Source organism: Oryctolagus cuniculus, chromosome 2, assembly GCF_964237555.1.
Source record: "Oryctolagus cuniculus chromosome 2, mOryCun1.1, whole genome shotgun sequence".
Lineage (NCBI taxonomy): Eukaryota > Metazoa > Chordata > Mammalia > Lagomorpha > Leporidae > Oryctolagus > Oryctolagus cuniculus.
This window is the reverse complement of record NC_091433.1, coordinates 133,175,380-133,202,964: the sequence shown is the minus strand read 5'-3', so window position 1 is coordinate 133,202,964 and position 27,585 is coordinate 133,175,380. Positions and strand designations below refer to the sequence as shown.

Sequence of the window (27,585 nt, the reverse complement as noted above, 5' to 3'; positions counted from 1 at the left end):
TGAGGCACACAGACATTCGGCAGAACTATGCAACGCTCCTGCTCATGGGACCAGGCACGGACACCTACTCTACCTGGCACTGGCTCATGACGAAAGGAAACAAACCCAGTCACCCATCTCCACTTCTACCCTGGCAGTTTGGGATTGTGTAGAAGTACTGGCTGGGGAGGAACTCGATTCTGTCTCTGGCACATGGTCAGCTGCTCCACATGCAGACAGGCAGAACCTCCGAAAAGCAGCAGAACGTGGCTACCTGGTAAATGCCAAGTTCACTTGATGATTTACATCACAAGCATTATTCAAAGACCACAGAGTGCCCAAAATGCAAATACTGAAGGCACATTCTAAGGGGAGGCTATGGAATCAAAATCGTACAAAATAAATCACCTTCAGCTGGAGTTGCCCTGGAATTTTGTTTTCAGTCTAGATCTCTGCTTAAGTGAGTCCGTTACAAAGTTCTTTAAGCAGAAGTAAAGTGCATGGGTCATTACAGAAGTATTAGCAAATTCCAATACACTAGTCTTGTTCTATCTAGGTAGAGGTGCCTCAGCGTGCTCTGGCTTTTCAATTCAAATACACAATTATCAGAATGCAAGACAGCTTACCTTCCAAGAAATATTAGCAGGTTAGAAGTATGTCATTGGGCACATGTTAGCAAGAGGGCAGGAAAAAGGCATATGTAACTAAGCAAGAAGAATCCAGAGAAAAAGAGGGAGGTTGGGGGTAAAGGTATCATTTCATTGTGGGCTCACAAAGTGACACCACTGGTGTCTTCCAACCCACCAGGCCAAGAATAATAAGTATAGTGGTCTGGAGCCACAGATGCCTCAGAACCCCTGGACACATGGAATGCAATCATCCCCTTCCCAAACTGCCCCTCTCCCCTCCTCAGCAAGCCATAGCTAGCAGCAATTTCTGCTAAAAATTATCCCCTGCTCAAGTTTCTGCTTAAATTAAGCACACAGAACACAGCAAAAGAGGCAACAAAATCAGTTTATTGGGAAAGCAGTCACTTTGAGACATTACATTGTAAAGAGAATGTGGAGAGAAGTCTAGACATTTTATAAGATACTGTACAAAAATACTATGTTTCTCTGAGTCCTATAACTTTTTTTAGCAGTGCTTCTTTTTTAAACAGTTCTGACCTTAAATATTATTTTCCAAAACAAAAAAAAAGTATCTTTTCACCCCATTTTTATTTCCATTTCAAACAGCTTGAATTCATTCTGTGAATTCCAAATTAGAATTTTGAGTTAAATTCTGTACTGGTGCCAAATGGCTTTCTGAAGAGTATTTGAAGAATATGATTTTGAAGATAATAATTTTTAATTACATTACAACCTTAATATGTGCAGCTACATGGTGACAGGAAAGCAATGGTCAGCTGACAGGAGATAAATGGAACATCTCTCTCGTGCAACCTATGTGGGAAGATATAATCCTAATTTCTCAGGCAAACATATATTTTGATATTACATCTGTCTCAGTAATACCCAGAAAGAATTCTTTGAGGAAATTCAAATGAAAGAGCGGAGGTAAAGATTTGAAAATAAAATTTGCCGAGCCTCAAAGAGTTACAAGAGGCCCCTCAAACTCCTTGAACCACTTCCCCACATGGCATTAGTTGGACAATGCCAAAACTAAGGCACAATTCCTCATCTTCTAAACTCCCCTGAAAGTCAGTATTAGTAAGCTGCTTCTGTAGGAGAGCACAATATCTGCTGGAGGGGAGGGAATGGAAAATGCAGCCAAACCAATGACTCAGTCTGGCAGCACAGGACCCAGTAATCAAAATGAACACTACCTTGACTTGAGTCAGTGTTTTTTTTTAAATTTTAAATTGAATTCAATTAAGGCAATCTGTGTGCACAGACTGCCAAAAAGTAGCCATCTAATGAAGTGAATGCTTGTGGTGCTAGATGTTGTTTTGAGAACTGTGAAGTACCAAGGAGGTATGGTGAGGGATTCCCATATCCACAGCTCCAGAACTGGACGGAAGATCATGCCTGACCACACAAACGATTTCTATTAGAAAATGACTTTCAGTGGAGAACCCACTTGGGAAACCCTCTAGCTCAGGGCATATGTTGGGACCTTCATGGTGAATAATGGGAAGCCATACTGAACATTCCAGCAGCTTTAAAAAATTCAGCAGCACAGTTGTGAGAACACCACTTCAAGTTTGAAGGGAAAACCAATCTTATGTCATTCAAAACAAGGACCAGAGCTATTTCCTATGTCTTTCAACATTAGTCAGCTTTGTGGAAATGGAAAAGTACTTGGATAGAATTCTCCAGAGAAGGCTACTTCTCCCAACTTTCCATTCTTTTCAGAGGGGCAGTGGGACTGAAGCAGGGAGTAACCACTCTTTGCAACAGGCCTGCAACTCTGAAGGCCAAAGAAATTCCAGAGAATTCGGGGGAGCCCAGATAGCCACATGTGCTTAAGGAATTCTGGGAGTGGTAGCACAAGGAACAAGGTAGTCAAGAGAAGGAGTCCAAACAACTGTAGACAGAAGGTAGACGTTAAATCTTGTTGGTGGGTAAAGGTCTTTCCTGGAATATGTGGATGTGTTCTACAGGGAAGACGCATGTTTTCATGGGGACCAGTCCCTGTATATGGAGAGAACGATGCACCGACAGGCAAATGTGTTTGAGGCAGTCTTGCCCACTAGCAATGAAGGACTGACATCGGTTTAACCTCTGCTTGGCTCAGTTCGTTTGGAAACCAATGGCACACAGAGAAGATACTCTGTGACCCCACAGAGCTCAATAAAGCTGGTCTGTTGCCCCCCAGGGACTTACGCTCAAGCCTTGGCCTCAGAGTCTGCACAGTACTTACTTATCACAAAGCCCAAGGTCCCAAGGTAGGGCATTTTGTTATAATTCCCTCAAACTGGGCTATATCTTAAAAAAAAAAAAAAACAAAACAAAAAAACAAAAAACCAAAAACTTTGGTTTAGCACATCAAATTAAAAAGCCCGAATGCATTTCTTCTTGTTCTGATGTAGGGCCATGGGCCAGGTAAAGCACACTGTGACACTTCCACTAGGGGTAACTTCCTATTAGTGCTGAATGGCTTGCAGTGGGTTTACTGTGGGTATTTTATCTGACTGATGTAGTGAGGATCATCAGGGAGCTTTCCACAGAATAGAAGTCTGTCTTCTATCCCTGGTTGGCTACTCCTTAATGTAATACATACACCATGCACAACCAGAACTTTGCTTTTTTCCATACTGTATATGGAATAACAGTTCCAAAACTGGAAATGAAGACTTGGGAGTATTAAGAAGTCTTCTGATATGGTTATTGAGGAGAAAGCCAAAACACCCCTTTGTAAGAGCTTTGACAATGCAGCACCAATTGAAATTTAGTCTTGGAACAAAATCAAGCAATCAAGAGATATGTAGCAGATTCATAATTTCCATGACCTTTAGGCTTAGATGATAAACTGACACATCTGGTTCTACCATATGTCCCCTGGAGAACAGGGACATGATAGGAGGGAGCCAGCACTGGCTAGAGATGCCATGCCTCTCGAGCCAACAAAGCAATTAAATGAGAGATTTTTTTTCACCAGGTATAAAGTTGTTCTTGCCAACATAAGATGTTTAATTAAATTGGCTTGGCATATTAATGATTAAATGAGAGAAGAGTAGCCACAAATCTGTGCTCCATTTTACAACGCTGGGTCTGATCAGATGAAAAGTACGCTCACAGAGAGTTGTTTTATTTTCCTTGACTGCAAGGAGATTCATTCTCTAGGATGGCCTTGACTCAACAAAATGTCCTCAGTATGTCTGTCACATGTGTCCACACTTTTCTTTTGTACTGATACTTATTATCACTCAACAATAAATTTAAATTCGCTCTGCTGAAGTGAGTTTTCAGCTATTTCAAGTTATTTACATCTCTAAACATTCATGCTCCCAGTTGAACAGATAAGACTTTATTCCCCTATATGCTTACATTAGAATTTTGTTTACAGACTTGTTTTTTGTACAATACTTGCGTAGCAATGTTCAAATTTCACATTTTTGCTGCATAAGATAGCTTCATGTCCATCTGTTTACTTTTCCTTTTCAGGGAGGACAGGTTAAAGACCTATGGTAAATATACATTCATGTGACAAGAGGGATGCAACGGGCAGAGTAGAATACTCACAAGGAAAGAGTAAGTTCAGGATACTACACCAAAATTAGAGCTAAGAAAATGTCTTTCATTCTAGAAACTACCACCATTTGGTTACTTTGCTTGCATAGGTTAGCATTACCCAAGGAGCCCCCTTACCTATCTTAGTAAAAGGAAACCCAGGAGAAACAGAGTCGAGTCTTATTTCAGATGATTGGAAATAGAGACCATCTTGGATTCATTTCAAGTCAAAAAGCTCAAGCACGTCCAACCTCAGAAACATCACTACCTTGGAAATGGAAAAGGCTAACTTTGTGTCCCTCTGCAGAGGAACAGGAGATAGCTTTGTAATATCTGGGGTGTTTCAAGAGAGTCTATTCTCAGTATCCATGTGAAAATTCTGTTCTGCCAGGCAGCCTTTATTTTGTTTAATTCAGTATACTGGGCAATGCTGGCATTTGTATCCCAAAACTTCAGTTAGTGGCTGTGGGACCCTGTTAATTAATTCTTACAGGCTGAGAAAGATAGACTCCTGGGTCACAGAGAAGCCTCTTCACGGGACAGCTTACTTGAACCCAAGCTATCCATAGCACGCATGTGAACGCAGCTCCCTCCGCCCCTCCAGGCTGAGGGCCTCAAAGGTGCTCTCGTTCTCACAGCACTACTGCATGCAGAGCTGCCCCTGACCTAGGGCAAGGCTATGTTGGCTTGAATCAAAATGATTAATTACCTGCCAGGAGAGGAGGAAACAAGTATTAAAAACAAAACAAAAATGTTGCATCTTGAAAAAAAATATGTTCTTTTCTTGAGTTATTTTTCTGTGGATGATTCTTTTCACTATTTTAAACAGTAACCACTCTTCATCTTATGGGGGTGATTTTGGTGCTCAAAACCAAAAAGTAGTGGTGGAAAAGTAGATCAACAAAGAGAAAATATTTCTAGATGCTGAAGATGACACTAGTTAGTACAACTTAACTAGGAAGTACTACTAGTAAGTACAACTTAAGTGGCAGCTGCATCACTGGGATAAGAACTATCTCCCCAACCAGATGCCTTTGAACGCCTTTGACTCAACTGGATGTCAATATTCTTACATGTCTGCTAAATAAATTGGTAATCGTAATAATTATAATCATATTTAGAAGTGCCCTTTAAATCTAATCTCCAAGGCCTATATTTTAAAAACACTGGGACTTGAATTTGGTGATCTTGTTATGCAAATAAAGAGAAAAAACAATTTGTGATGTTTTCTGATACAGTTATTACTCTTACACAGTTGGAATAGAAGCAAATCAAAAACACATTCTTATAAAATTTGCCCATTTTTAAATGGTAGATCCTTGATTATACATTTCAAAAGAACAGAAATCTTCTGATACTATTTTATTGGGATAGGTGTGTGTGTGTAAAACATTAAGGGAAAAAATATTATATATATAAAACTGTGATGATTTAGGCTTCTATTCAAATAACAGGAAAGAACAACCCAGGTTAATAAAAGCCCATTATAATTCTCTAAAATGTACTGCTATAGCAATAGCAGGGATACAGAGGATTCTCTAAGAACATCAGGATTACATAAAAATCCTTATAGTCCTTCTCAGCTTCACAATACATACGTTGGGTCTTACACTTCTATAGTCTTAAAGACCAGCTGGTCCAAACCTCTGCTGTTTAAGGACCAGCAGTTCCGAGGGGTGAAGTGCTTGCTGAAGGTCACTTAGCCAGTGACTGGCAAGGGTCAGGAGGAGAGCCCGGCTGGCCTGCCCTGCCCAGGTCTCCAGTGCAGGCCCCACGTCTGTAAAATGAAGTGGATGGACTAAGGGATGTTTCTAAGGTGTCTCTTGTAGCTCAGACTATGGATCTGCAAATCTATGAATTACTAGCATGCTATGCACACCTCAAATGAACTCTTCTAGTTCAGAGATGATAGAAAACTACAAGAAGGGCCCATTTACCAAATCACATGTATTCTTTACCAGGAAATAGTTCTTCTCCTTTGAGGCCCTACTCCTAAAGAACAAGCCAAATATAGCTTCTTGTTGTTATCTCCCTCAGGATTCTCATCAGTGTCACTGCCTTCTAGTCTGTTCATTTCCCTAAACCATCTCCATTAAACTTTATTGAGCAAATGACTAGATAATGTATCTCAATGTAATTAGGGGTAATGCATGAAAGGAACAATGTACAGACACCTAATCTATAAACAGTTCTCTTCATGGTTTCAATTAAATTGAGTAATTAGATATTTCATTATATTTTTAGCATGTTATATATGGAAAAATCAAATATGAAAACATAAAGCTGAAACACTATCCTTATGTAAAAATAAACATTTTCTTCACTAGTTTATACATTCTTTCTATGGTTAGGAAAAAGGATATGATTCTGAACTGCAGCAATTTTCCTGTCCACAAAGGGGTAAAGCCAAGTCCTATTTTCACTGTTTGCCACTCACAGAGAGATCTAGATGGGTATTTCTTTTTATCTTCAGCAGGAAGCTTGTACCTCTCTCAATTTGGGAAATGATCTGTTACCCTAACAGAGGCCTGTACTAAGCCCATCTAGTGTTGGGCGGCATAGGAAGTATTTAAAGTTGGAAAGAAAACAGAAGGATCCAGACTTTCCCTCTGATGTCTTTCACAGCTGCTCTCATGGCTGGGGTCAAAGCTTGCCCTCCACAGTGAAGTATTTTGCAGGCTATTGTTGCTGTGAACCACTCTCTCACCCCCCTTAAAGTGCAAATGTGGGAAGAAGAAGTAAAAGCACTAGATAGAGCAACAAGCAAATGGAGTTGGGATTTTATTGGGATAAATCTGATCAACTACAGGCTTCCCTTTGGATCTCTGACTGTGGCACTCAAGGACGAGAACAAGTGGAGGTTCTCTGTGCCCACCTCTTTTCAAAAGGGTGATTTTATAAAAGTGCTTTCCACGTAAGGAAAAAAATACACTTTAGTGAGTCAGTACATGTACAGAGGGTGACCACGAGGCATGTTGTCATGTCAGTGCAAGGGTCTTTATTTATTTTATGAACAATATTCTAATGTTAGTGAAGAAGTATGCTTTGTTTAAAATTTTAATCTAGGAAGCCAAGGAAAACCATCTGAACATATTTCATTGGCTGCAGTCTTCAATTTAAACATCAGAGAGAAAAGTAAGTAGCCACAGTCAACTTGTGCCTAGCTTGTCAGCACACTTATTTCTGATTATTGGAAAATAAACAACATGCTTATTCTACAGAGACAGAGGACCTGCTGGAAGCTTATAGCGACACACAAGTCTACTCAGAATGATTCCATATGTTACACTGTAGTTTTGCTGTGTAGTTAAACAAGGGAAAGAGATCATAACCCTGTACAGACACCTGATAGCGGACTTGAAACGCCAAGTGGAAACAGAACTAGTCAGCGTCTTCATTTATACACAATTTACAATATTTGATTCAAAATAAAAATCACAAGAAAAATACATCTGTTTTTGCTACAATTCCTTCCCCTCCCCCCCTTCTGCCCCCCAGTGAAAAGTCTTCTAATAAAAGGTATCATATTACCACCACTGTCCTGTTTTGGTCTAATTCTGGGATCCCAGCTTGGGACAGTTAACATGAAAAGGACTGGCAATACTTGGGATTTATATAACATACACATTTTATCCAGGGTCTCAGTACTTGTAGTCACGTCTCCAGATCTGCGAAATCAGCAGAAGCCAGAAAGCTGGACGAATGCTGGGCAGGTTGCATGGGGTGTAAAATCCCTTGGCTAAGTCTATGATCAAACAAGACCGAAGTTGGTTGGCTAGAGCTGGGCTCAATTTCTGTTCCCAAACATATACTAGCAGCTAGTTAGTTTTATCCTTTATGAAACCACACACCCATCTCTCCAGGCTATTGCCTAGAGTGAAGACCAACAGCGAAGCCACATCCTCATGATAATGCATAAGGATAAAAAGCAAAACAGGGAAACCCGTTCATCAGGAGATGGGCTGGGAGGACTGATTTCGGAGGCCATTCTCAGCAAGAATGAGACAACAGTGTCGATTCACTCCTTTCAGTTACTGTTAAGCTTTTGGTGGTGTCGATTCCAGCAGAGGTGAAGCTCATGGCATCTAGTGCTTGACTTAAGATAATGCTATTGAAGAAGGGTAATGAGAAAACACAGCAACCTAACAGGGAGGAACTGGCCAAGGAGTATCTGGAGGGTCAAAGTGATTTTTCTTTCCTTATCATTTCTACAGGAGAAGGCAAGGGGTGGGAGAAAAAGGGCTAGAGGGCCCTTTATTTGCAGATTAAAAAAATCATTTTCTCATAACTCCGTAATGAAAATGCGTATTACGGCATGAAGGTTACAGAACTGCATCTGCTACTGGGTCACGGCTACAGGTCTATGAGCTGATCCACCAGCAGTAAAGACCTGGCTAGGTTGGGAAGACTGGACTCAGAGCTCCCACTGCTGTTTCTAGAGTGCCCACCTGGAAGTGGAGAGATAGGAATTCAGTACAAAACACAGAGGTTTAGATGTGCAGAGCAAGCAAAGGAGAAAAACAGAAACAAAAAAGCCTCGAGAAGTGACATTTTACATTTTCAATCTCTTACATGTTGATCTTTAAAATAAAAATTAGTTCCCCACTGCTTCCCACCCAAAGTTCAGGCACTCTGTGCACATCATGGAATAGGCAGGCCTCCTTGCAAAGAGGACTGTATTTTCAAATCAATACATATTTAGCCTGAGTATTATTGGCTGTTTATAACTTCCTGAGAACATCAAGCTATCTGCTTGATAAGGTAAAAAATCATAATTTTGCTCTGAGGAGAAATTAGGTATTAAGACACTGAAATTAAGAACCTGCTTTAAAAAATAAATAGCTGTTCCTCTGGCAGCTCAGTGTTCTATGGCATGCTCACATGATTTCAATGTTCAAGAGATGTTGACGATACCAAAGCACCACTGTTAATCTCTTTGGAAGAATATTTACTACAGATTGTTCTAGTGGTGGTAAAAAATGTTAAATGCTTTTGGTACATCTCTTCAGCTTTGCATTGACTAAAGATTGCTTTAATTTTGGCTTGATACTTTGTAAAAGCTAGTATTTAGTAAAACTATTAAATACTTTTTGTTAATAAACACCACTGTCAAGCTTTGAGAAACCTATCTCTGTGTCTATCTTCATCAGTCTATTCTGGGTCATCTCAGCCTCCTTCAGTAGATGGCTGATGCTTTTCCCTCCTGCAGATTAGACACATTTCTATTTTGGAGAGAGATGATGTCCCCACCCCCCGCCCGGCCTCTTTCTTACCTTGCGGGTTTTTGGTTATCAAAACAGGAATTGGGTCAAACTCATCCTCCGCCACCTTGTCCGAGCCCTCAGGGACATCAAAACCTGAGATGAGATTACTATCTTCTGCAGCTTAATACAGAATCCAAGTGTACAAGCAGAAACAACAGAAGTAGACATTAGCAACGAGAGAATGTGAAGGAGGCACACAGTTCCCCACTGTACAGCTACTGGTGTTTTTAAAGGCCAAGTACTTTTTGTTCTGAGTTGAAATGAAAGTAGCAAGACTGCAAATATAGGGATCTGGAAAAACATGTTTTCCAGGGTCCTGTGAAGACTTTCATAAATGACTGGAGAGGAGGGTCACTGAAAGAATTCTATCATTTCTAAGACCATTAAGTATAATTACTGTATGTCTTCCATGTCACTAAATCACAAAAACATAGGAGTTAGTCGCTTGTTATCTTTATTGAGTCAATAGAGGTCTAATATTACTTAAAAAACTCAATAGCTGCCGGCGCCGCGGCTCACTAGGCTAATCCTCCGCCTAGCGGCACCGGCACACCGGGTTCTAGTCCCAGTCGGGGCGCCGGATTCTGTCCCGGTTGCCCCTCTTCCAGGCCAGCTCTCTGCTGTGGCCCGGGAGTGCAGTGGAGAATGGCCCAGGTGCTTGGGCCCTGCACCCCATGGGAGACCAGGAAAAGCACCTGGCTCCTGGCTCCTGCCATCGGACCAGCGCGGTGCGCCGGCCGCAGCGCGCTGGCCGCGGCGGCCATTGGAGGGTGAACCAACGGCAAAGGAAGACCTTTCTCTCTGTCTCTCTCTCTCTCACTGTCCACTCTGCCTGTCAAAAAAAAACAAAAAACAAAAAACAAAAAACAAAACAAAACAAAAAAAACTCAATAGCAGGGTGAGTAGTAGGGGACAGGAGAAGAGAATTAGAGGATCTTAAAGAAGTAACTACTATATACACGGTAAAAAAAGTTTTTCTTCTGGAAAGATTTACTGCTCTGTGACTAGGACCCAACTCCGATGCCTCAGGGAACTTCGGGGCACATGCCACACGCACTGAGCCTCAAGCAGAAATGTGTTAGCATCTTCTCCATTCTAATTAGAGCTATCTCGCAGCCAGTGCTGGCAGAGCATCTATCTTGCAAGTGATACTTCTCTGAAATTACCCACCATTGCTAACACCTTCCTGCCAGACATAACTGTCTGAACAGGCAACCTCCCTCTACACAGCCCATGAAAATATCATTTTAATTCTATCACGGCAAAAACAAAAACTTGGCTATTTTCACCATAAACCACAGGCTAATTATTTTTAGTCATCTTAGGGAAGATTCCTTTTTGAATTTCATTCTGAAGAGCCATTCCTTTTTGATGCATCTTCTCCTGCTGCAAAACCAACTTCTACTTCCCAAGCAGAGAAAAAAGTTTAGCAAATGCCTATGCACAGTAAGCCGAGCATGAGGCCCATCAATGTCACAAACCACTTCTTTGAACAGAACTCAATTCAAGTTGTCTCTGTCAGAATTTCAAACAAATACTAATGCAAGCCTACGAAATGAAAATGGTAGATTAGAGAAACCCAGTAGTCAGTAGCAAATTAAACTAAAATTCGAGACTGCCGCAAGTTCAGTTGTTGACGGTTGCCTTTTGAGGAATGACACCTGTTTTTTAAATTGCAGTCATCACTACTCAAAAGGTGTGAATCCGAGTTAGGAAACATTTTCAAGTTCTAAGGCCTGGAGAGGTGAGAGCTGGCTCAAGCATCTGCCCCGCTGAGTGTAAAGGTGTCTACTTCCTAAGCCACTGGAATATCTGTGTTCTGGCTCTTTGTCAGGAAGCAACAGCTTCACCAGTTTGTTGTCTAAGCCTTTTTAAATATTCTTCCTGAAATCTATTACAACGCAGTGACTAAGAGTACAAATTCAAGTCTTCCACATGGAGAGGTAGTTAAAAAGACTTTACTAGCAAAGACTTTTGATAAGGAAAACTCTCAGCAGTTGTTCACTTCTATGTGCAGGCCTGAGAAGAAGAAAGAATTTACCTTTATGGGCTGGAGCAGAGATTGCTATGGGGGCAAACTCTTCCAGAAGGTCAGTAGTAGGGTTAGCAAGGAGAGAGCAATCAAGCAAGGAATCCTCCCCGGTGAGAGAATCTGAGTCCAGGTTAACAGCATCCCGGGCCAGTGATGGCATAAATGGCACACACAACAACATCGTAAGATTAGATCTCAGCCTTTAAATCACTGCATTTACATGTATACATACAAGCAAAGGTGGCAGAAAGAAAACCAAAGGAAATACATTGAGCCCTGTGGGTCTCTGTCTATAGAAACACGTATTTCTTAATTCTTCTTAACATTCATCTGTAACACAGGAGAATTTTTAAAATGAGTCTGTTATCTGGATGCCAATATAACTTTAGCAACTCAGTTCTCAGCAAACACCATTTGGGAAAATGGACTTGGCAATTAGAATTTTACTTAAACTTTCCCCGAAAACTCTCAGAAGAAAGTTACTCTACAGCGAGGTATACAAACTGATTAGGAGAAGGTTGATTCTGGCTTGCTGTTACTAGACTGTGATAACATTATATAGTACCTCCCAGAGCTCAGTCAGATTCCCATTCAAAATGCCTCTTAATAATTATCCTCTAAATTTGAACTGCTCCCTTGAAAACATGACTTCAGTTTTAGTTAAAGAATAGAAGACAAAAATCAGTGTTCAAGATTTTAAACAAGGGAGTTGTGTTTTGGGAGTTTTCTAAGAGAAAACATCCAAATGAGGTCAAAGGAAAGGAGCCACACTGTCTTTCGGGGTAAATTTTTTCCCACGTGGACAAGTTTATCTTCTCTTTTTTCCAGACTTGTCATTGTTCTATAACAAGTTAGAAAATTAGCCACTTTTATTGAGGTAATTAAGAACTCAAGAAAAGTTAAGGCTATCAAATCTGTATTTATGGCAGTTAAGGAATCCTAAGAATGAATTTTGACAAGACAATGAAAGTAATGCTGGATTCAGGGAGATTTCAACTTTGCCTACAGTGCAGCAGCAAGTCACCTATAAAGGACGACAGCACTGTGCTGGGAACAGGATGCCAACATACAGAGAGTAGGGACAGTGCTGGCATTGCCAATGGAGACCCGGAGGAGTTAAGAGTAGCCTTAAGCTCAGCAGAATTCTGCAACTGAGGAGGTAGAGGGGACCTGCCAGCAGTGAACAGAATCTTGAATAAAGAAATACTGTAACCAGACAAAGTCCAGGGGTCACTCTGCAAAGAACATGGTCCAGAAGGTACTCAGTCCTTTAGCAAGGAAACCTTCTACTCCACATCTAGGTGCCGGGGCTGTAAGAACAGTGCAGAACATCCCTTCTCTAGGAACTAGTGGCCAGGCTGCAAAATAAGCCCAGGGTTATCTGCCACAGGAGGAAAGACTGGCGCAGGGCCCACTGCAATGACCAGCCCCTGCAGCTGCAGACACCTGACTGACCTGTGCGGTTTGAAGTCACAGATTCCGTCTGAGATGGGAGGCGCTGGGGAACTGGGGGCTCCAGTCCTGGTATGAGACTCTCAACAGCAACATCAGCTTTTTCTTTTGTAATAGAGCATTAAGAAAGGAGAGGAGAGGGTACAGGAAAGGACGTCAGAAAGTTCTCAAGGGAATTCAGCGAAGGCGTTCTACAGGTCTCAACAGCGCCACTCTCAGACGAGACAGGAAGCACAGTGTTTCTTTTCTTTTTTTTTTTTTTTTTATTTTTTATTTTATTTTATTTTATTTTATTTTATTTTGACAGGCAGAGTGGACAGTGAGAGAGAGAGACAGAGAGAAAGGTCTTCCTTTGCCGTTGGTTCACCCTCCAATGGCCGCCGCGGCCGGCGCGCTGCGGCCGGCGCACCGCGCTGATCCGATGGCAGGAGCCAGGAGCCAGGTGCTTTCCCTGGTCTCCCATGGGGTGCAGGGCCCAAGCACCTGGGCCATCCTCCACTGCACTCCCTGGCCACAGCAGAGGGCTGGCCTGGAAGAGGGGCAACCGGGACAGAATCCGGCGCCCCGACCGGGACTAGAACCCGGTGTGCCGGCGCCGCTAGGCGGAGGATTAGCCTAGTGAGCCGCGGCGCCGGCCCAGCACAGTGTTTCTTAGGGTATTTCTGGGCCTCACAGAGTGAGCGTGCACGTGCAAGGGCGACCTCTGTGGTCAGGCTCAGTGATTATCAGTTCTCACAGATAAATGCTCAATACCAGCCACTCGGCAAATCCCTTTCACAGCAGAAGAGATAAGCTGAAAGGCACCTTCATCTTTTCCCGTTAATTTTCCTTTCTGTAACCTGGGAGCAAACATCCTTTAGGCCATGCAAGGGCCACTAATCCATCTCAAAGCCCACCCTCGATGTAGCTGGGAGGCATTCTGCACCTGGGGACTTCCTGTTGGTTTATGGCATTTCTGAGTTCTAGGCCTTTTTGTCCAAAGATATTACTATATTGTTAGTGGCTGGCCCCCGCTGGAGTACAGCACCTTTGGCCATTCTATGGGTCTTGCCTGCCTTGCTGCAAGAACACAGCACGGGACAGTAGGCAGACCCAGTCCCTGCCCTGGGTTCTGTGTATTCACAGGGCTTCACTACTGGGCAAAGTGTTTTCTCAGTGACTGACAGCACTCAGGACATACATGACCTTCTAAAGAAGAATCTGCTTAATTCCATTAAGTTCAGTAAAAGTTACTTAGAAACCAACTTTTTCCCAAGAAGTTTCTATAACTATATGTGAATTTTCCCACATTCCTCATTTATAAGAAATTACAGATATTAAGAAAAGCAAAAATAAAAGTGTTGTGCTCATGGACAGCAGAGAGCACTGTACTGGGAGTGATCTTAAGTGAGATGGGATAGCCTTGACTTCTGGCTTAGCACAAAGCACAGCTCCAAAGCCAGGGGGCTTCATGGCATTTCTGCTCCTCCTTATGGTTGTTCACTAAAGACCTGTTAACCAAGTACTTGTCATTCCTGAAACACACACACACACACACACACATACACACATATCTGATGAAACAGATGAGGACTTTACCAGTTACAGCATCGGAAGTGCTACCAAAAGGATCTGTCATAGGCAAAAGGTCAGGGAGCAGGAGAGAAGTGTCAGGAGATTTGAGTCCCTCAATTAGTTTTTCTAGGTTGGGCAGAGAGGTAAAGAAAAAGCAAAAATGCAATGAGATTAAAGCAAGCAGATCTTTCATCATTTTTTATATAACACATTTTAGAGATCAACATTGGATATAGATTCATAAAAATGATTTTAAAAATCATAAAAATGATTACTATTAGTATCTTGTTAACAATAGGCCTTCAAAATTTGAGGTTTAAAAGTGTTTACTTCCCCAACCGAAGCATTAAAAAACCTTCGAGATGCTACCCTAGGTTTGTTTGCTTTTGGGGTATAGCTTACAAATAATCAAAGTCACTAATTTTAACTGTACAATTTGATGAGCTTTAATAATTGTGTACATTCACATGATCGCCATTGAAATAATGAGTTAGAATGTTTCCAATGTCCCAAAACTTCTGTTGTGCCCCTTCATAGTCAACGCCTTCTTCTCTCCTCAGACTGTGACAATAACTGATCTGCTTTCTGGCCCTACAGTTTTGCCATTTCCAGAATTTCCTACAAAGGGAACCATACAGCACATGCTCTTTTGTGTGTAGTTCCCCTTATTAGTACAATGGTTTTGAGATTTGTCCATATTGCACTGTGCATTAGCAGTCTTGTTTTGTTTATTCTGAGTCATGTTCCATTGCATGGATATACGACATCTTGTTGGCCCATGCAGTAGTTATTAGACATTTGGTTGCTTCCAGTTTCTAACAATTAAAATATACAGCTAGCATAAGCATCTGCACACAAGTCTGGAAATTTACTTCTCTTTCTGAGCTTAGGTTTGAATCTTTCATTTAAAAAAATTATTTATTTAATTTGAAAGTCAGAATTACACAAAGAGAGAAAGAGAGGCAGAGAGAGAGCCATCTTCTATCCGCTGGTCCACTCTTCAGTGGCTGCAACAGCTGGAGCTGTGCTGATCTGAAGGCAGCAGCCAGGAGCTTACTCCAGGTCTCCCACGCAGGTGCAGGGGCCCAAGCACTTGGGCCGTCTTCTACTTTTCCAGGCTGTAGCAGAGAGCTGGATCAGAAAAGGAGCAGCCTGGACACGAACCAGAGCCATTATGGGACGCCAGCACTGCAGGTGGCGGCTTTACCCACTACGCCACAGCCCCGGCCCCTTGAATCTTTCTTTATGTTGAACTTGCACTTACAGTTTATAACTCACTGAGAGAATCCATTCACCCATACCAAAGTTAACTTCAAAAATCATTTATTGTCTGCATGTGTGCACCTGTGATATGCTGGTGGTCAATTAGTCCATGGTCAAGTCTCACAAACTCACTTAAGCCTGCAGATCGATGATGGCTGTCTTTTGGCCAAGAAACAAAAAGGATGTCAGAAGCAGTCACATTTGTCACTCCTGGTAACTTAATGTGTAACAAGAAGTATACACTGAAATCCCTTCCAAGACAATTCCTTTAGCCCAGATCCTTCAGCAACCCTCTGTTTATTTTTAATTTACTAAAGGTAGAGGATTAACTTGAAACAAAGTAATGAATCATAGAATCTTAGAAGAAGGAACAAATTTAGAGTTCACATCTCCTGTTACTGACAATACTGAGGTCACAAATTCTCCTACTTAAAGGCATGTCAATAATGTTTCTTCTACCACAGAAATAAAATGCCATTAAGATAAAACTACAATTAAAAAGTTTACCCAAGAAAACAAAATTTAAAGCTCAAGTATGTACATAACGTTTTAATGACTCTGCAGTCTTCTAGGCCATTGGGAATTATTTATTTATTTATTTATTTATTTATTTATTTATTTTTTGACAGGCAGAGTGGACAGTGAGAGAGAGAGACAGAGAAAAAGGTCTTCCTTTGCTGTTGGTTCACCCTCCAATGGCCACCGTGGCCGCCGCACCGCGCTGATCCGATGGCAGGAGCCAGGTACTTATCCTGGTCTCCCACGGGGTGCAGGGCCCAAGCACTTGGGCCATCCTCCACTGCACTCCCTGGCCACAGCAGAGAGCTGGCCTGGAAGAGGGGCAACCGGGACAGAATCCGGCGCCCTGACCGGGACTAGAACCCAGTGTGCCGGCGCCGCTAGGTGGAGGATTAGCCTATTGAGCCGTGGCGCCGGCCCCATTGGGAATTGAGATGAGCAATGAATAAACTGATATTCATGGAAGGATAAGAACCAAATTTTAGGTGACCTGTAACTACATAAATCAAACAAAAGAATGGATTTTAGTGTCTCAGCAAGATAATTTGCTTTAATACAATTAACACATAGCAGAAAAAAGAAAATTTTATATGTAAAGCCAATTCACCATCTTTGGGGTAAATGGATGCAGATATCTTTTAATTAACTGACACTATGCTACATTTCTCATTACACCCGATTTCCACTGATGAAAGGAAAGAAGGAAAAAGGAAGCTTCTCAATAGCAGGGGGGAACCCAACAGGGCACTAACCAGTCCACAAATGTAATTACATCAGTATTAGTCTTGCACCGTACACATTTGTTATAAGACAAGATGTTAAAATATCTTTGCCAATTTTCGGCATACTGGTCAAAGGAAGACAGTTTTCTTAAAAAGTCTGACATTGTATTATCCTGAACCTAATTTTTGTTTTATTTCTTCTCCAAAAACTTTCATTAAAAAAAATGCAACTTGTTCCACTCATTTAGCACTTGTATATTTGCAATCCTGTGAAGCGATGGATAAAAAATAAAGACCCTAAGTTAATGATTTATTTATCTTTCATCCAGCAGTTTGCCCAGGTGCAAAAGCTCAGGCTTACTGGCTTTCAGAATTGAATTCTAGCGTCTCTGGTGTTGGGCTGTGACCATGGTTCGGTTCCTTACTTCTGACGCCATCTCCTCACCTGTCAAATGAAGACAGCTCTCCTGTGTCCTCTAAGCCTTCCTTGTGCCCTGCCTTTCCGCATCAGGAACCTTCTGGAGCAGCCACTCTCACTTCCCTCGCAGTCCTGACAACGTGACTACAGGCAGAGATGGTGTCTCATTAACCTCTGTATGCTCAGTTCTCAGATTCCTCTCCACATCTCTGCCACGTCTATGTCTTTTGGCTTGAATGAGAAGGATATAAGATCAACTGGAAAACATCAGGTACTTCGACAAGAATCTAATTCTTTTATTGGCCCTTAGTAAGTAACAGGGTAAAAAAGCACATGTGTGTGCATTTATACATGCAAGTTGTATGCTGTCCAGTGTTCTATCAGTTCCTAGGTTGACTCTGATTTTTTTTTTGTTCTGACTCCAGGTTTTAAATGTGTATTTGTGTGCATGTGTTTATGATGATTCCAGATTCTAAATCTGTGTGTATGTATGTGTACACACACATACATGTGCACGGTGTTGGGAGGATACATGAGTTTGGGGAGGGCATTCTTTTATTTACCTTACCTTTGCTGTGATACTACATTTTTAGGATTTTATCTGGGGTATGTAAAATCCCCCCCAAAAAACAAACAACATGAAAGAGTAAAAAAGCCAGAATTTAAGTTACCTAACTTTTCTGAGCATCAGTTTTCTCACTTTTAAATAGAGGATAAGAATTATTTTAGGAGCCAGAGTTGTGACATAGTAGGTTAAGCCTCCTCTTGTGCGACCGGCATCTCATATGGGCACCAGTCTGCATCCCAGCTGCTCCTCTTCTGATCCAGCTCTCTGCCTATGGCCTGGGAAAGCTGTGGAAAATGGCCCAAATGCTTGGCCCCTGGACCCACATAGGATACCTGGAAGAAGCTCCTGGCTCTTAACCTCAGATCAGCTTAGCTCCAGACATTGCAGCCATTTGGGGAGCGAACCAGTGGATAGAAGACCTTTCTCTTGGTCTTTCTATCTGTCTGTAACTCTACCTCTCAAATAAATAAATAAAATCTTTAAAAAAGAAAAAGGGTTGTTACAATTAAATGGCTATATTTATAACAACCAATTTGTGCACGCGTGTGTGTCTTTGTGCAATTAATGTGCTTTGCACATAGAGGGGGACTAACTTCTCATTTAAGAAAGTAGACAGGGGGCTGGCGCTGTGGCACAGTGGGTTAACGCCCTGGCCAAAGCACCAGCATGGTTCAAGACCCGACTGCTCCACTTCCAATCCAGCTCTCTGCTATGGCCTGGGAAAGCAGTAGAAGATGGCTCAAGTGCTTGGGCCCCTGTACCCACATGGGAGACCCGGAAGAAGCTCCTGGCCCCTGGCTTCAGATTGGCACAGCTCCAGCCGTTGTGGCCAATTGGGAAGTGAACCATTGGATGGAAGACCTTTCTCTCTGTCTCTGCCTCTCCTCTCTGTGTAACTCTGACTTTCAAACGAATAATTATATCTTAAAAAAAAAAAAGAAAGAAAGAAAGCAGACAGTAGACAGGAAAGAGGTCCTCAAGCCATAGTCCCAAACTCTACTCAAATACCTTGGTAAGTGGACAGGATAAGCAGAGCTCCTAGCACGAAGAGAAGCTCAGGGAGGAGGCAGCACAGCCTAACAGAGAGGAAGAAAGGTTCCAAGAGGCAGGCGACCTACGTTCTGCACTGTGTGTGATACTTTAGGCAAATTTCTTACTCTCTCTGAATCTAATTTTCCTTATTAATAAAATGAGGGCAAAGTTAAAGATCCTATCAACCATTAAAAGTCAACCATCCGTCATAAAGGGGAAATGGAGGCAAAAGATGAAAGTGGAGGCCATAATGACTGCAGGGAAGTCCAAACAGGCCCCATGGCAGCAGGTTTTGGGAAGTTCAGAGAGCTGACTCAATCCGTCCTTCACGGACACTCAGCCTGGGAGCAGGTTGTGGAGGTGGGGGAAGATCCAAACTTGCTCCTTAGGTGGAAAAAAGAATAATGTCTATTATTCTCTTCTATTATAAAGCAACACAAGCTTATTGTGGAAAGTTTGGGAAATTTAGATAAGCCAAAGGATAAAAGTAAAACTACCCATAATCCCATTTTAAGAAATATGCACTATTAGAATTTTCAGTGGACACCCTTCTATTTTTCCTATGAATTCTGATTGCTCAACAAATACTTAAACTTCAATAGAATAATTTTTGAGAAATAGAATTAAGTAAGGAGAAAGTAAAATTTTAAAGATTTTTGTTACAGCCTGCCAAACCGCCCTCCCCTAAAGTTGGGCTGACAGTCCATTAGCTAGAGCTGAGGCGCCTGTTTCCCTGCATCTTTGTCAAGCTCCAGGTGGTGGTTTCCTGTCTTTATCCAGATAACAGCAGAAATCACAGAACCTCACTGCTATGTAATCCAAGCATTTCTTGGATACATAATAAACTGTATAAGAAAAATATTTACTGGACATTTAGATTTCTTTTTCTGCTCTGTTTTTTCTGTTGATGGTGACTCCTTATCATATTCCTATTATTAAACTCAGTTGTTTCTCAAGTATCTAGGGTTCCCAGATAAAAATGAGCCTAGGATGGGGCCGGTGCTATGGTTCAGTGGGTTAATCCTCCGCCTACAGTGCCACCATCCCATATGGGCACCGGTTCCAGTCCTGGCTGCTCCACTTCCGATCCAGCTTACTGCTATGGCCTGGGAAAGCAGTAGAAGATGGCCTAAGCACTTGGGACCCTGCACCCACGTGGAAAACACACAAGAAGCTCCTGGCTCTGAGCTTCCAATGGGCCCAGCTCCAGCCACTGAGGCCATCTGCAGAGTTAATCAGCAGATGGAAGACCTTTTTCTCTATCTCTCCCTCTCATTGTTAACTGTACTCTCAAATAAATAAATAAAATCTTAAAAAAAAAATGAGTCTGAGGAAGGGCTTAGAGAAGGTCTGAAATCATGGCTAATGGATTGAAAAGATGCACTCAGGGCCTGCACTGTGGTCCAGTAGGCTAAGTCTCCGCTTGAGGCACTAGCATCCCTTATGGGCACTGGTTCATGTCCCAGCTGTTCCTCTTCTGATCTGGCTCCCTGCTGATGGCATGGGAAAGCAGTGGAAGATGGCTCAAATGCTTGGGCCCTCGCTTTTTTTTTTTTTTTTTTTTTTGGACAGGCAGAGTGGACAGTGAGAGAGAGAGACAGAGAGAAAGGTCTTCCTTTGCCGTTGGTTCACCCTCCAATGGCCGCCGCGGCCGGCGCGCTGCAGCCGGCGCACCGCGCTGATCCGATGGCAGGAGCCAGGAGTCAGGTGCTTTTCCTGGTCTCCCATGGGGTGCAAGGCCCAAGCACCTGGGCCATTCTCCACTGCACTCCCGGACCACAGCAGAGAGCTGGCCTGGAAGAGGGGCAACCAGGACAGAATCCGGCGCCCCGACCGGGACTAGAACCCGGTGTGCCGGCGCCGCAAGGCGGAGGATTAGCCTAGTGAGCTGCGGCGCTGGCCTGACCTTGGGTTTTTTAACGCCATAAGATAGCATGATGCCAAGCAAACAACCATGAGAACAAAGCTCATGCCAACAACAAACCACTAAGAAAACAAGGTTTTTCTTGCCCAACTTTTCAAGAGACGCTGGAGTACCATAAACCAAGAGGCCTATACATGTTTAAAGTCTCTGATTCTTAAAAAAAAAAAAAAAAGAAAAAGAAAAGATAAGAAAAGGCAAGACAAAGTTTCTAACTCTAGGAAGCAGTATTTAAAGGCATGGGCAACTAATACATTCTTGCTTAGGTTTGTGGAACACTGATGTCAAGAGATCAGCATTAAAGAATTACAAAAATCATTTCTGCAAGCCCTTGGGCACCATTGGTAGGAATGCAAAATTGTGTCGCCTTTTGTGGTAAATTATAGGGTTACCCCACAAAAAATTAACAATAGAATCACCAGACAATCCAGCAATCTCATTTCTGGGTATATACCCCACAGCATTAGAAGGTCTCAAAGAGATATTTATATTCATTCATTCATGTTATAGCAGCATTATTCATGATAGCTGGAAAATGGAAGCAACCCTAGAGTCCATCAACAGATGAAAGGATAAATAATCGTGGGTGCACAGGAGTTAAGATGCTGCTTGAGACACCTGAATCGGATACTGGAGTGCCTGAGTGCAAGTACTGCCCCTGCTTTCACTCCAGGCTACTAATGCACAACTTGGGAGGCAGCAGATGATGGATCAAGTACTCTGGTCTCAACACCCAGCTGGGAGACCTGCATTGAGTTCTTGGCTCCTGGTTTCAGCCTGGCCCAGCCCTGGCTGTTGCAGGCTTTCAGAGAGTAAACTGGTGGATGTTAGATCTTTGTCTCTCTTTCTCTGTATCCTTTCAAATAAAATAAGTAATCTAAAAAATTGTGAAATATACATACAACTTAATGTGATCTTATCTTAAAAAGGAACGAAATTCTGACAAATATTACAACATGAATGAAGTTTAGACACTACACTAAATCAGTCACAAAAGGACAAAAATAAGGAATCCTTCAAAAAGGAAAACAGATATTATAAAAAAAACTATGAATGGATTTCAAAATTTTTTAACTCAAACTTTTCTTTTAATTCCATTTTTCCTCAAGCCTTTTGAATTCCCTTTGTACTGTAGGATTCTACTTATATGAGGTGCCTAGAGTAGTAAAACCCAGAGACAGAAATAGAATGGGGGTGGTGGGAGTTCTGTTGCAGCAGGGTAAGCAGTTGCTTGGGAAACCCACATCCCATATCAGAGTGCTAGTTCAAGTACTGGCTGCTCTGTGCTTCCTATCCAGCTTCCTGCTAATGCTCCTGGGAGGTAGTGGATAAAGGCACAAACACTTGGCCCCTGCTACCCACATAGGAGACCTGGATGGAGTTCCTGCCTTCTGGCTTTGGCCTGGCCAAGCCCTGACTGTTGTGGGAATTTGGGGAGTGAACCAGCAGATGGAAGATCTTTATCTCTAACTCTGCCTTTCAAATAAATTAATTACTTAAAAAAACAAAAAGCAGAAAGATAGTTTCCAGGGCAGGGAGAGGGAGAAATAGAGAGTTATTGTTTAATAGATGCAGAGTTTCAGTTTGGCAAGATGAAAAAAGTTGTGTGGATGGGGGTGATGGTTTCAAATCAACGTGCATGTACTTAATGCTATTGAACTGCATATTTATAAATTATTAAAATGCCAAATTTTCTTCTGTATATTTTATCACAATTTTTTTTTTTTGACAGGCGAGTGGACAGTGAGAGAGAGACAGAGAGAAAGGTCTTCCTTTGCCGTTGGTTCACCCTCCAATGGCCGCCGCGGCCGGCGCACCGCGCTGATCCGATGGCAGGAGCCAGGTACTTATCCTGGTCTCCCATGGGGTGCAGGGCCCAAGCACTTGGGCCATCCTCCACTGCACTCCCGGGCCACAGCAGAGAGCTGGCCTGGAAGAGGGGCAACCGGGACAGAATCCGGCGCCCTGACCGGGACTAGAACCCGGTGTGCCAGCGCCGCAAGGCGGAGGATTAGCCTAGTGAGCCGCGGTGCCGGCCTATTTTATCACAATTTTAAAAATAATTGATTAAATATATTTCCATCAGTTTTGAGAGAAAATCCCTCAATCTTTCTACCATATTTGAAAATTTTGGTACTACTGCTAGCTGATTTGTTCTCCAATACAAACTGAAGGTAAAATAAATGCACAGGCAGCACATGAACAAGCGTGAGCCACTGAGACCCACAAGGCGGGCTTCATCTGGCAGCCGAGTGAACAGACAAAGGCTTATGGCTATGATTTTTGTGTGTGTGTTTTAAAGATTTTTTATTTATTTATTTGAGAGGTAGAGTTACAGACAGTGAGAGAGAGAGACAGAGAAAAAAGTCTTCCATCCACTGGTTCACTCCCCAAATGGCCTTAGTGGCTGGAGCTGCGCCAATCCGAAGCCAGGAGCCAGGAACTTTTTCCTGGTCTCCCACATGAGTACAGGGGCCCAAGGGCTTGGGCCATCCTCTACTGCTTTCTCAGGCCATAGCAGAGAGCTGGATGGGAAGATGAGCAGCTGGGACTAGAACTGGCGCCCATATGGGATGCTGGCGTCACAGGCAGAGGATTAACCTACTGCGCCACAGCGCTGGCCCCCATTTTTTTTTTAAATTTATTTTATTTATTTGAAAGACAGAATTACAGAGAGAGAGGTCTTCCATCCGCTGGTTCACTCCCCAGATGGTCACAATGGCCGGAGCTGCGCCAATCCGAAGCCAGGAGCCAGGAGCTTCTTCCAGGTCTCCCACGTGGGTGCAGGGGCCCAAGGACTTGGGCCATCTTCCACTGCCTTCCCAGGCCATAGAAGAGAGCCTGACTGGAAAAGGAGCAGCCGGGACTAGAACCGGTGCCCATATGGGATGCTGGCACTTCAGGCCAGGGCTTTAACCCTCTGTGCCACAGCACCGGCCCCTTGGCCATGATTTTTTTCTTTCTAAGAAAATTTGTGTTTGGAAAATAAAAACACTCCTCAAACCAAAACAAGCCCACAAATATCCAGTGCTTATTTACAGTCTATCATTGTATCCTGGCATTCTATTTTAATAGCTCTCGGTCATATACAAGTTAAAAGTTATAAGAGCAAGTTTAATTTTCAGAAGAGAAAAATATCACCGTATGATCACTGGGACTGCTCCACTGGGTATAAACACCCAGAACCAAGGTTGTAACACCATTTCCATCTTTGTTATATTATAACTTAAAATTTACCTAGAAATTTCAAATATATGATTTTACCAAAACTTCATGACTACCCCTTAAGGTTTTTTGTTTTTTTGTTTTTGACAGGCAGAGTTAGACAGTGAGAGAGAGACAGAGAGAAAGGTCTTCCTTCTTCCATTGGTTCACCCCTCAAGTGGCCACTACGGCCAGCGTGTTGTGGCCAGCACGCTGCGCTGATCCAAAGCCAGGAGCCAGGTGCTTCCTCTGGTCTCCCATGCGGGTGCAGGGCCCAAGCACCTGGGCCATCCTCCACTGCCTTCCTGGGCCACAGCATTGAGCTGGACTGGAAGTGGAGGGACCAGGACAGAATCCAGCACCCCAACCGGGACTAGAATCTGGGATGCTGGCGCCGCAGGCAGAGGATTAGCCTACTGAGCCACGGCGCCGGCCCCTCTGAAGATTTTTAATACAGCCAATTTAAAGGTGGAGGACATAGAGTTTAAATGATTCAATGAAATCATTCAGCTACTAAGTGGAAAGGACCTGGTACTTAAAAGTTCAAATCAATTTTTATATTTCCCTAAACCTTAAGTTTAGCTTTATTGATCTGGGAACTGTCCCAAAGACAACAGAAACGTCCACTGCTTGGAGGATGTGGCCTCACACTGGCAGAAGAGCCCCAGGACCCCATTTCCTCTCCTACAGGATGGGGATGTTACCAGACATTGGCACCTGCCACTCAGGGTTATCTATAAGGTCAAAGGAAACTGTATGTGACATGTTCACAGTACACAATCAAAACGTGAAGTCACTGAAAGGCATGGCTTGCAGGAGACCAAGATCCATGATGCTTATCATCAACTGACTGTGGAAGGTGAGCGAGTATCCAAAACAAGCCCCAAACCCCAGCTGGTGTCCATGGTGGGCTAGAGATGACAGACACGCAGTTGCTCAGATCCAGAGACACTGACCCCTCCACCCCTCCTTCCTCCAGATGCTCAGGCAGAGTAACAGTAAGTGCAAAGGCCCTGAGGTGGAAATGGTCTTAGCCTTCTGGAGGAAAGACAAGACTGAGGAGAAGAATGCTACGAGCTGAGTCAGATGGCTAGCCAAGGGCTACATCAGTGAGGGCCTTGCAGGTCACAGGAAAGTATCTGGATTTGATGCTCAGAGATAAGGGAATTCACTGGAGTTACGATGGTGCTACATGTCTGATTTATGTTTTCACTGGAATCTGGTTTCAGAGATAAAAAACAAGTAAGACACTCCTGGCATTCTCTATTAAAATGCTAAGATACTGATTAGGACACCCATGTTCCACACTGGAGTATCTGGCTTCAGTTCCTGGCTCCAGCTCCTGACTCAAGCTTCCTGTTAATAATGACCTTGGAGGGGTTGGCGCCGTGGCTCACTTGGTTAATCCTCCACATGTGGCACCGGCATCCCATATGGGTGCCGGGTTCTAGTCCTGTTTGCTCCTCTTCCAGTCCAGCTCTCTGTTGTGGCCCGGAAGGGCAGTGGAGGATGGCCCAAGTGCTTGGGCCCCTGCATCCGCATGGGAGACTGGGAGGAAGCACCTGGCTCCTGGGAGGAAGCACCTGGCTCCTGACTTTGGATTGGCACAGCGCCAGCTGTAGCGGCCATTTGGGGAGTGAACCAACAGAAGGAAGGCCTTTCTCTCTGTCTCTCTCACTGTCTATAACTCTACCTGTCAAATAATAATAAAAAAATAAATAAAAATAAATGACCTTGGAAAGGTAGTGGTTATGGCTCAAGTAACTGGGTTCCTGCCACCCTGTGGGAGACCTGGATTGTGTCTGGCTCCTCAATTCAGTCCCTGTTAGGATGTTGCAGACATCTGTGTAGGCGGCCAACAGATGGGAGCTATCTGTCTGTCTCCACCTCCGCCCTCTCTCTCTGACTCTTAAGTAAGTAAATAAATAAAAGTTTTTGAATTACATTTTAATAGATTTTTCCACTAAAACCCAAAAGTGGTCATGGCTTAGTTGGTATTAAAGTGCATTCTAGTAACACTTTAGCAGGAATTCACCAGAATGACAGAAGCAGGAAGGCTCACGTGACAGGAAAGATGACAATAAGGAAGGCAGATGGCAGCCAGCTGGTCTGATGCCCCCAGGTTCATCTCTACAACCTACTGCCTTGTGCACGTGCCTGGCTTCCCCCCATCACGCTGAGGGCTCTTGTGACAGCTGCCGAGGACAGCTACCTGCCTGTGGTCTTCTTCCTCTGCCCTGAGCAAGAGGCCACAGCTTCTGCAGCCCATAGCTCTCACAGAGCAAGCACCTAGAGAGATGTCAAAGGGAGAGCCCCTGCCATTGTCTGATTCCATGCTTTCCAGAACAGTGGCGAAGGAGGCCAGTGGGCCCCAGCTTGAGTTTACAGCCTATCCTTTTATAATTTTCTGCTCATAACTGGCTGATCCAGGCATTGCCAATTGTACTTGAAGGATGTACAAGAGAAAAGGGCCTCTATTTGATTCCTTTCTTCCCCTTTCTTTAACCACCGTGTACTGGAAGATTTCTCAGTCATTTTAGATATTTTCGAGCTACACACAGGTCTTACAAGCTGTAAAGCTACACACCACCAACTGATCACCACCTTAGAAGGATCAACAAATCTGGGGCCAGCACTGTGGCATAGTGGGTTAAGCTGTGACTGCAGCACCAGTATCCCATATGGGCACCAGTTCAATTCGGCTGCTCCACTTTCGATGTAGCTCTCTGCTATGGCCTGGGAAAGCAGATGGCCCAAGTCTTTGGGCCCCTGCACCCACATGAGAGACCAGGAAGAAGCTCCAGACTCCTAGCATTGGTCTGGCCCAGCTCTGGCCATTGTGGCCATTTGGGGAGCAAATCACCAGATGGAAGATACTCTCTCTCTCTAACTCTGCCTTTCAAATAAAAATAAATGCATCTAAAAAAGAAAAAAAAGGGTCAATAAACAACCTAAAGAAATGAAAACTGTGTTGTACATAAAGCATAGCAACATCACAGTCACAATCACTTCCAATCTGAGACAACCAACTGAACGTTTAGAACTTGTAGGGAGAGAAGAAAAACAGCTGATCCTGAGTTCAGGGTTAAGAATTGGCAGGGGTAAGAACAGGGAAAAAGGAGAAATTATCAGAAGCAACATGAGCACCCACTGTTTCTATTTCCTTTCTCAAAGAGACTCTAGAGAAGACAGCCTCTGCCTGGACATCACCTCCCTCTGCCTCCTGAAAACAAGTGAAGCAGAGTAGGAAGGGAACTCTTTTGCATTCATGAACTCCAAGTGGAAAGCACTTGATTGTGGTTTCAAAAGCTGTTCCCATCAGAACATACCATTTTTTAGCTTTTTACACCGCAGACAGGAAGGGACATTCTAATTCCTGCAGTTCAACTTGCTTCACTATCAAGTCTTCAGGTAGTGGTGGGGCCTGGAAGGGAACCCAGATCTCCTGACTCACCTTTCCTATCAAGTCTTATTATGTAGGCTTA

General features: G+C 43.2%; 1 protein-coding gene across 13 annotated transcripts in view; it reads right to left on the bottom strand.

The window, feature by feature from the left end:
• AAK1 (AP2 associated kinase 1) overlaps positions 1-27,585 on the bottom strand; it is a 252,751-nt gene that overhangs the window by 6,594 nt on the left and 218,572 nt on the right. For 4 of the 13 annotated variants that reach the window (XM_070068958.1, XM_070068961.1, XM_017340696.3 and 1 more), the window contains 4 exons: positions 14,478-14,579; positions 12,903-13,004; positions 11,457-11,567; positions 9,425-9,535 (listed from right to left, as the gene is read on the bottom strand). The exons of 2 other annotated variants lie outside the window; for them this stretch is intronic. In XM_070068958.1, coding sequence (XP_069925059.1) covers positions 9,425-9,535; positions 11,457-11,567; positions 12,903-13,004; positions 14,478-14,579 — 426 coding nt within the window. Of the gene's footprint in view, positions 1-974; positions 8,600-9,424; positions 9,536-11,456; positions 11,568-12,902; positions 13,005-14,477; positions 14,580-27,585 lie in introns of those variants that run through there. 7 more of the 13 variants (XM_070068968.1, XM_070068963.1, XM_070068962.1 and 4 more) reach the window with 5 other exon arrangements.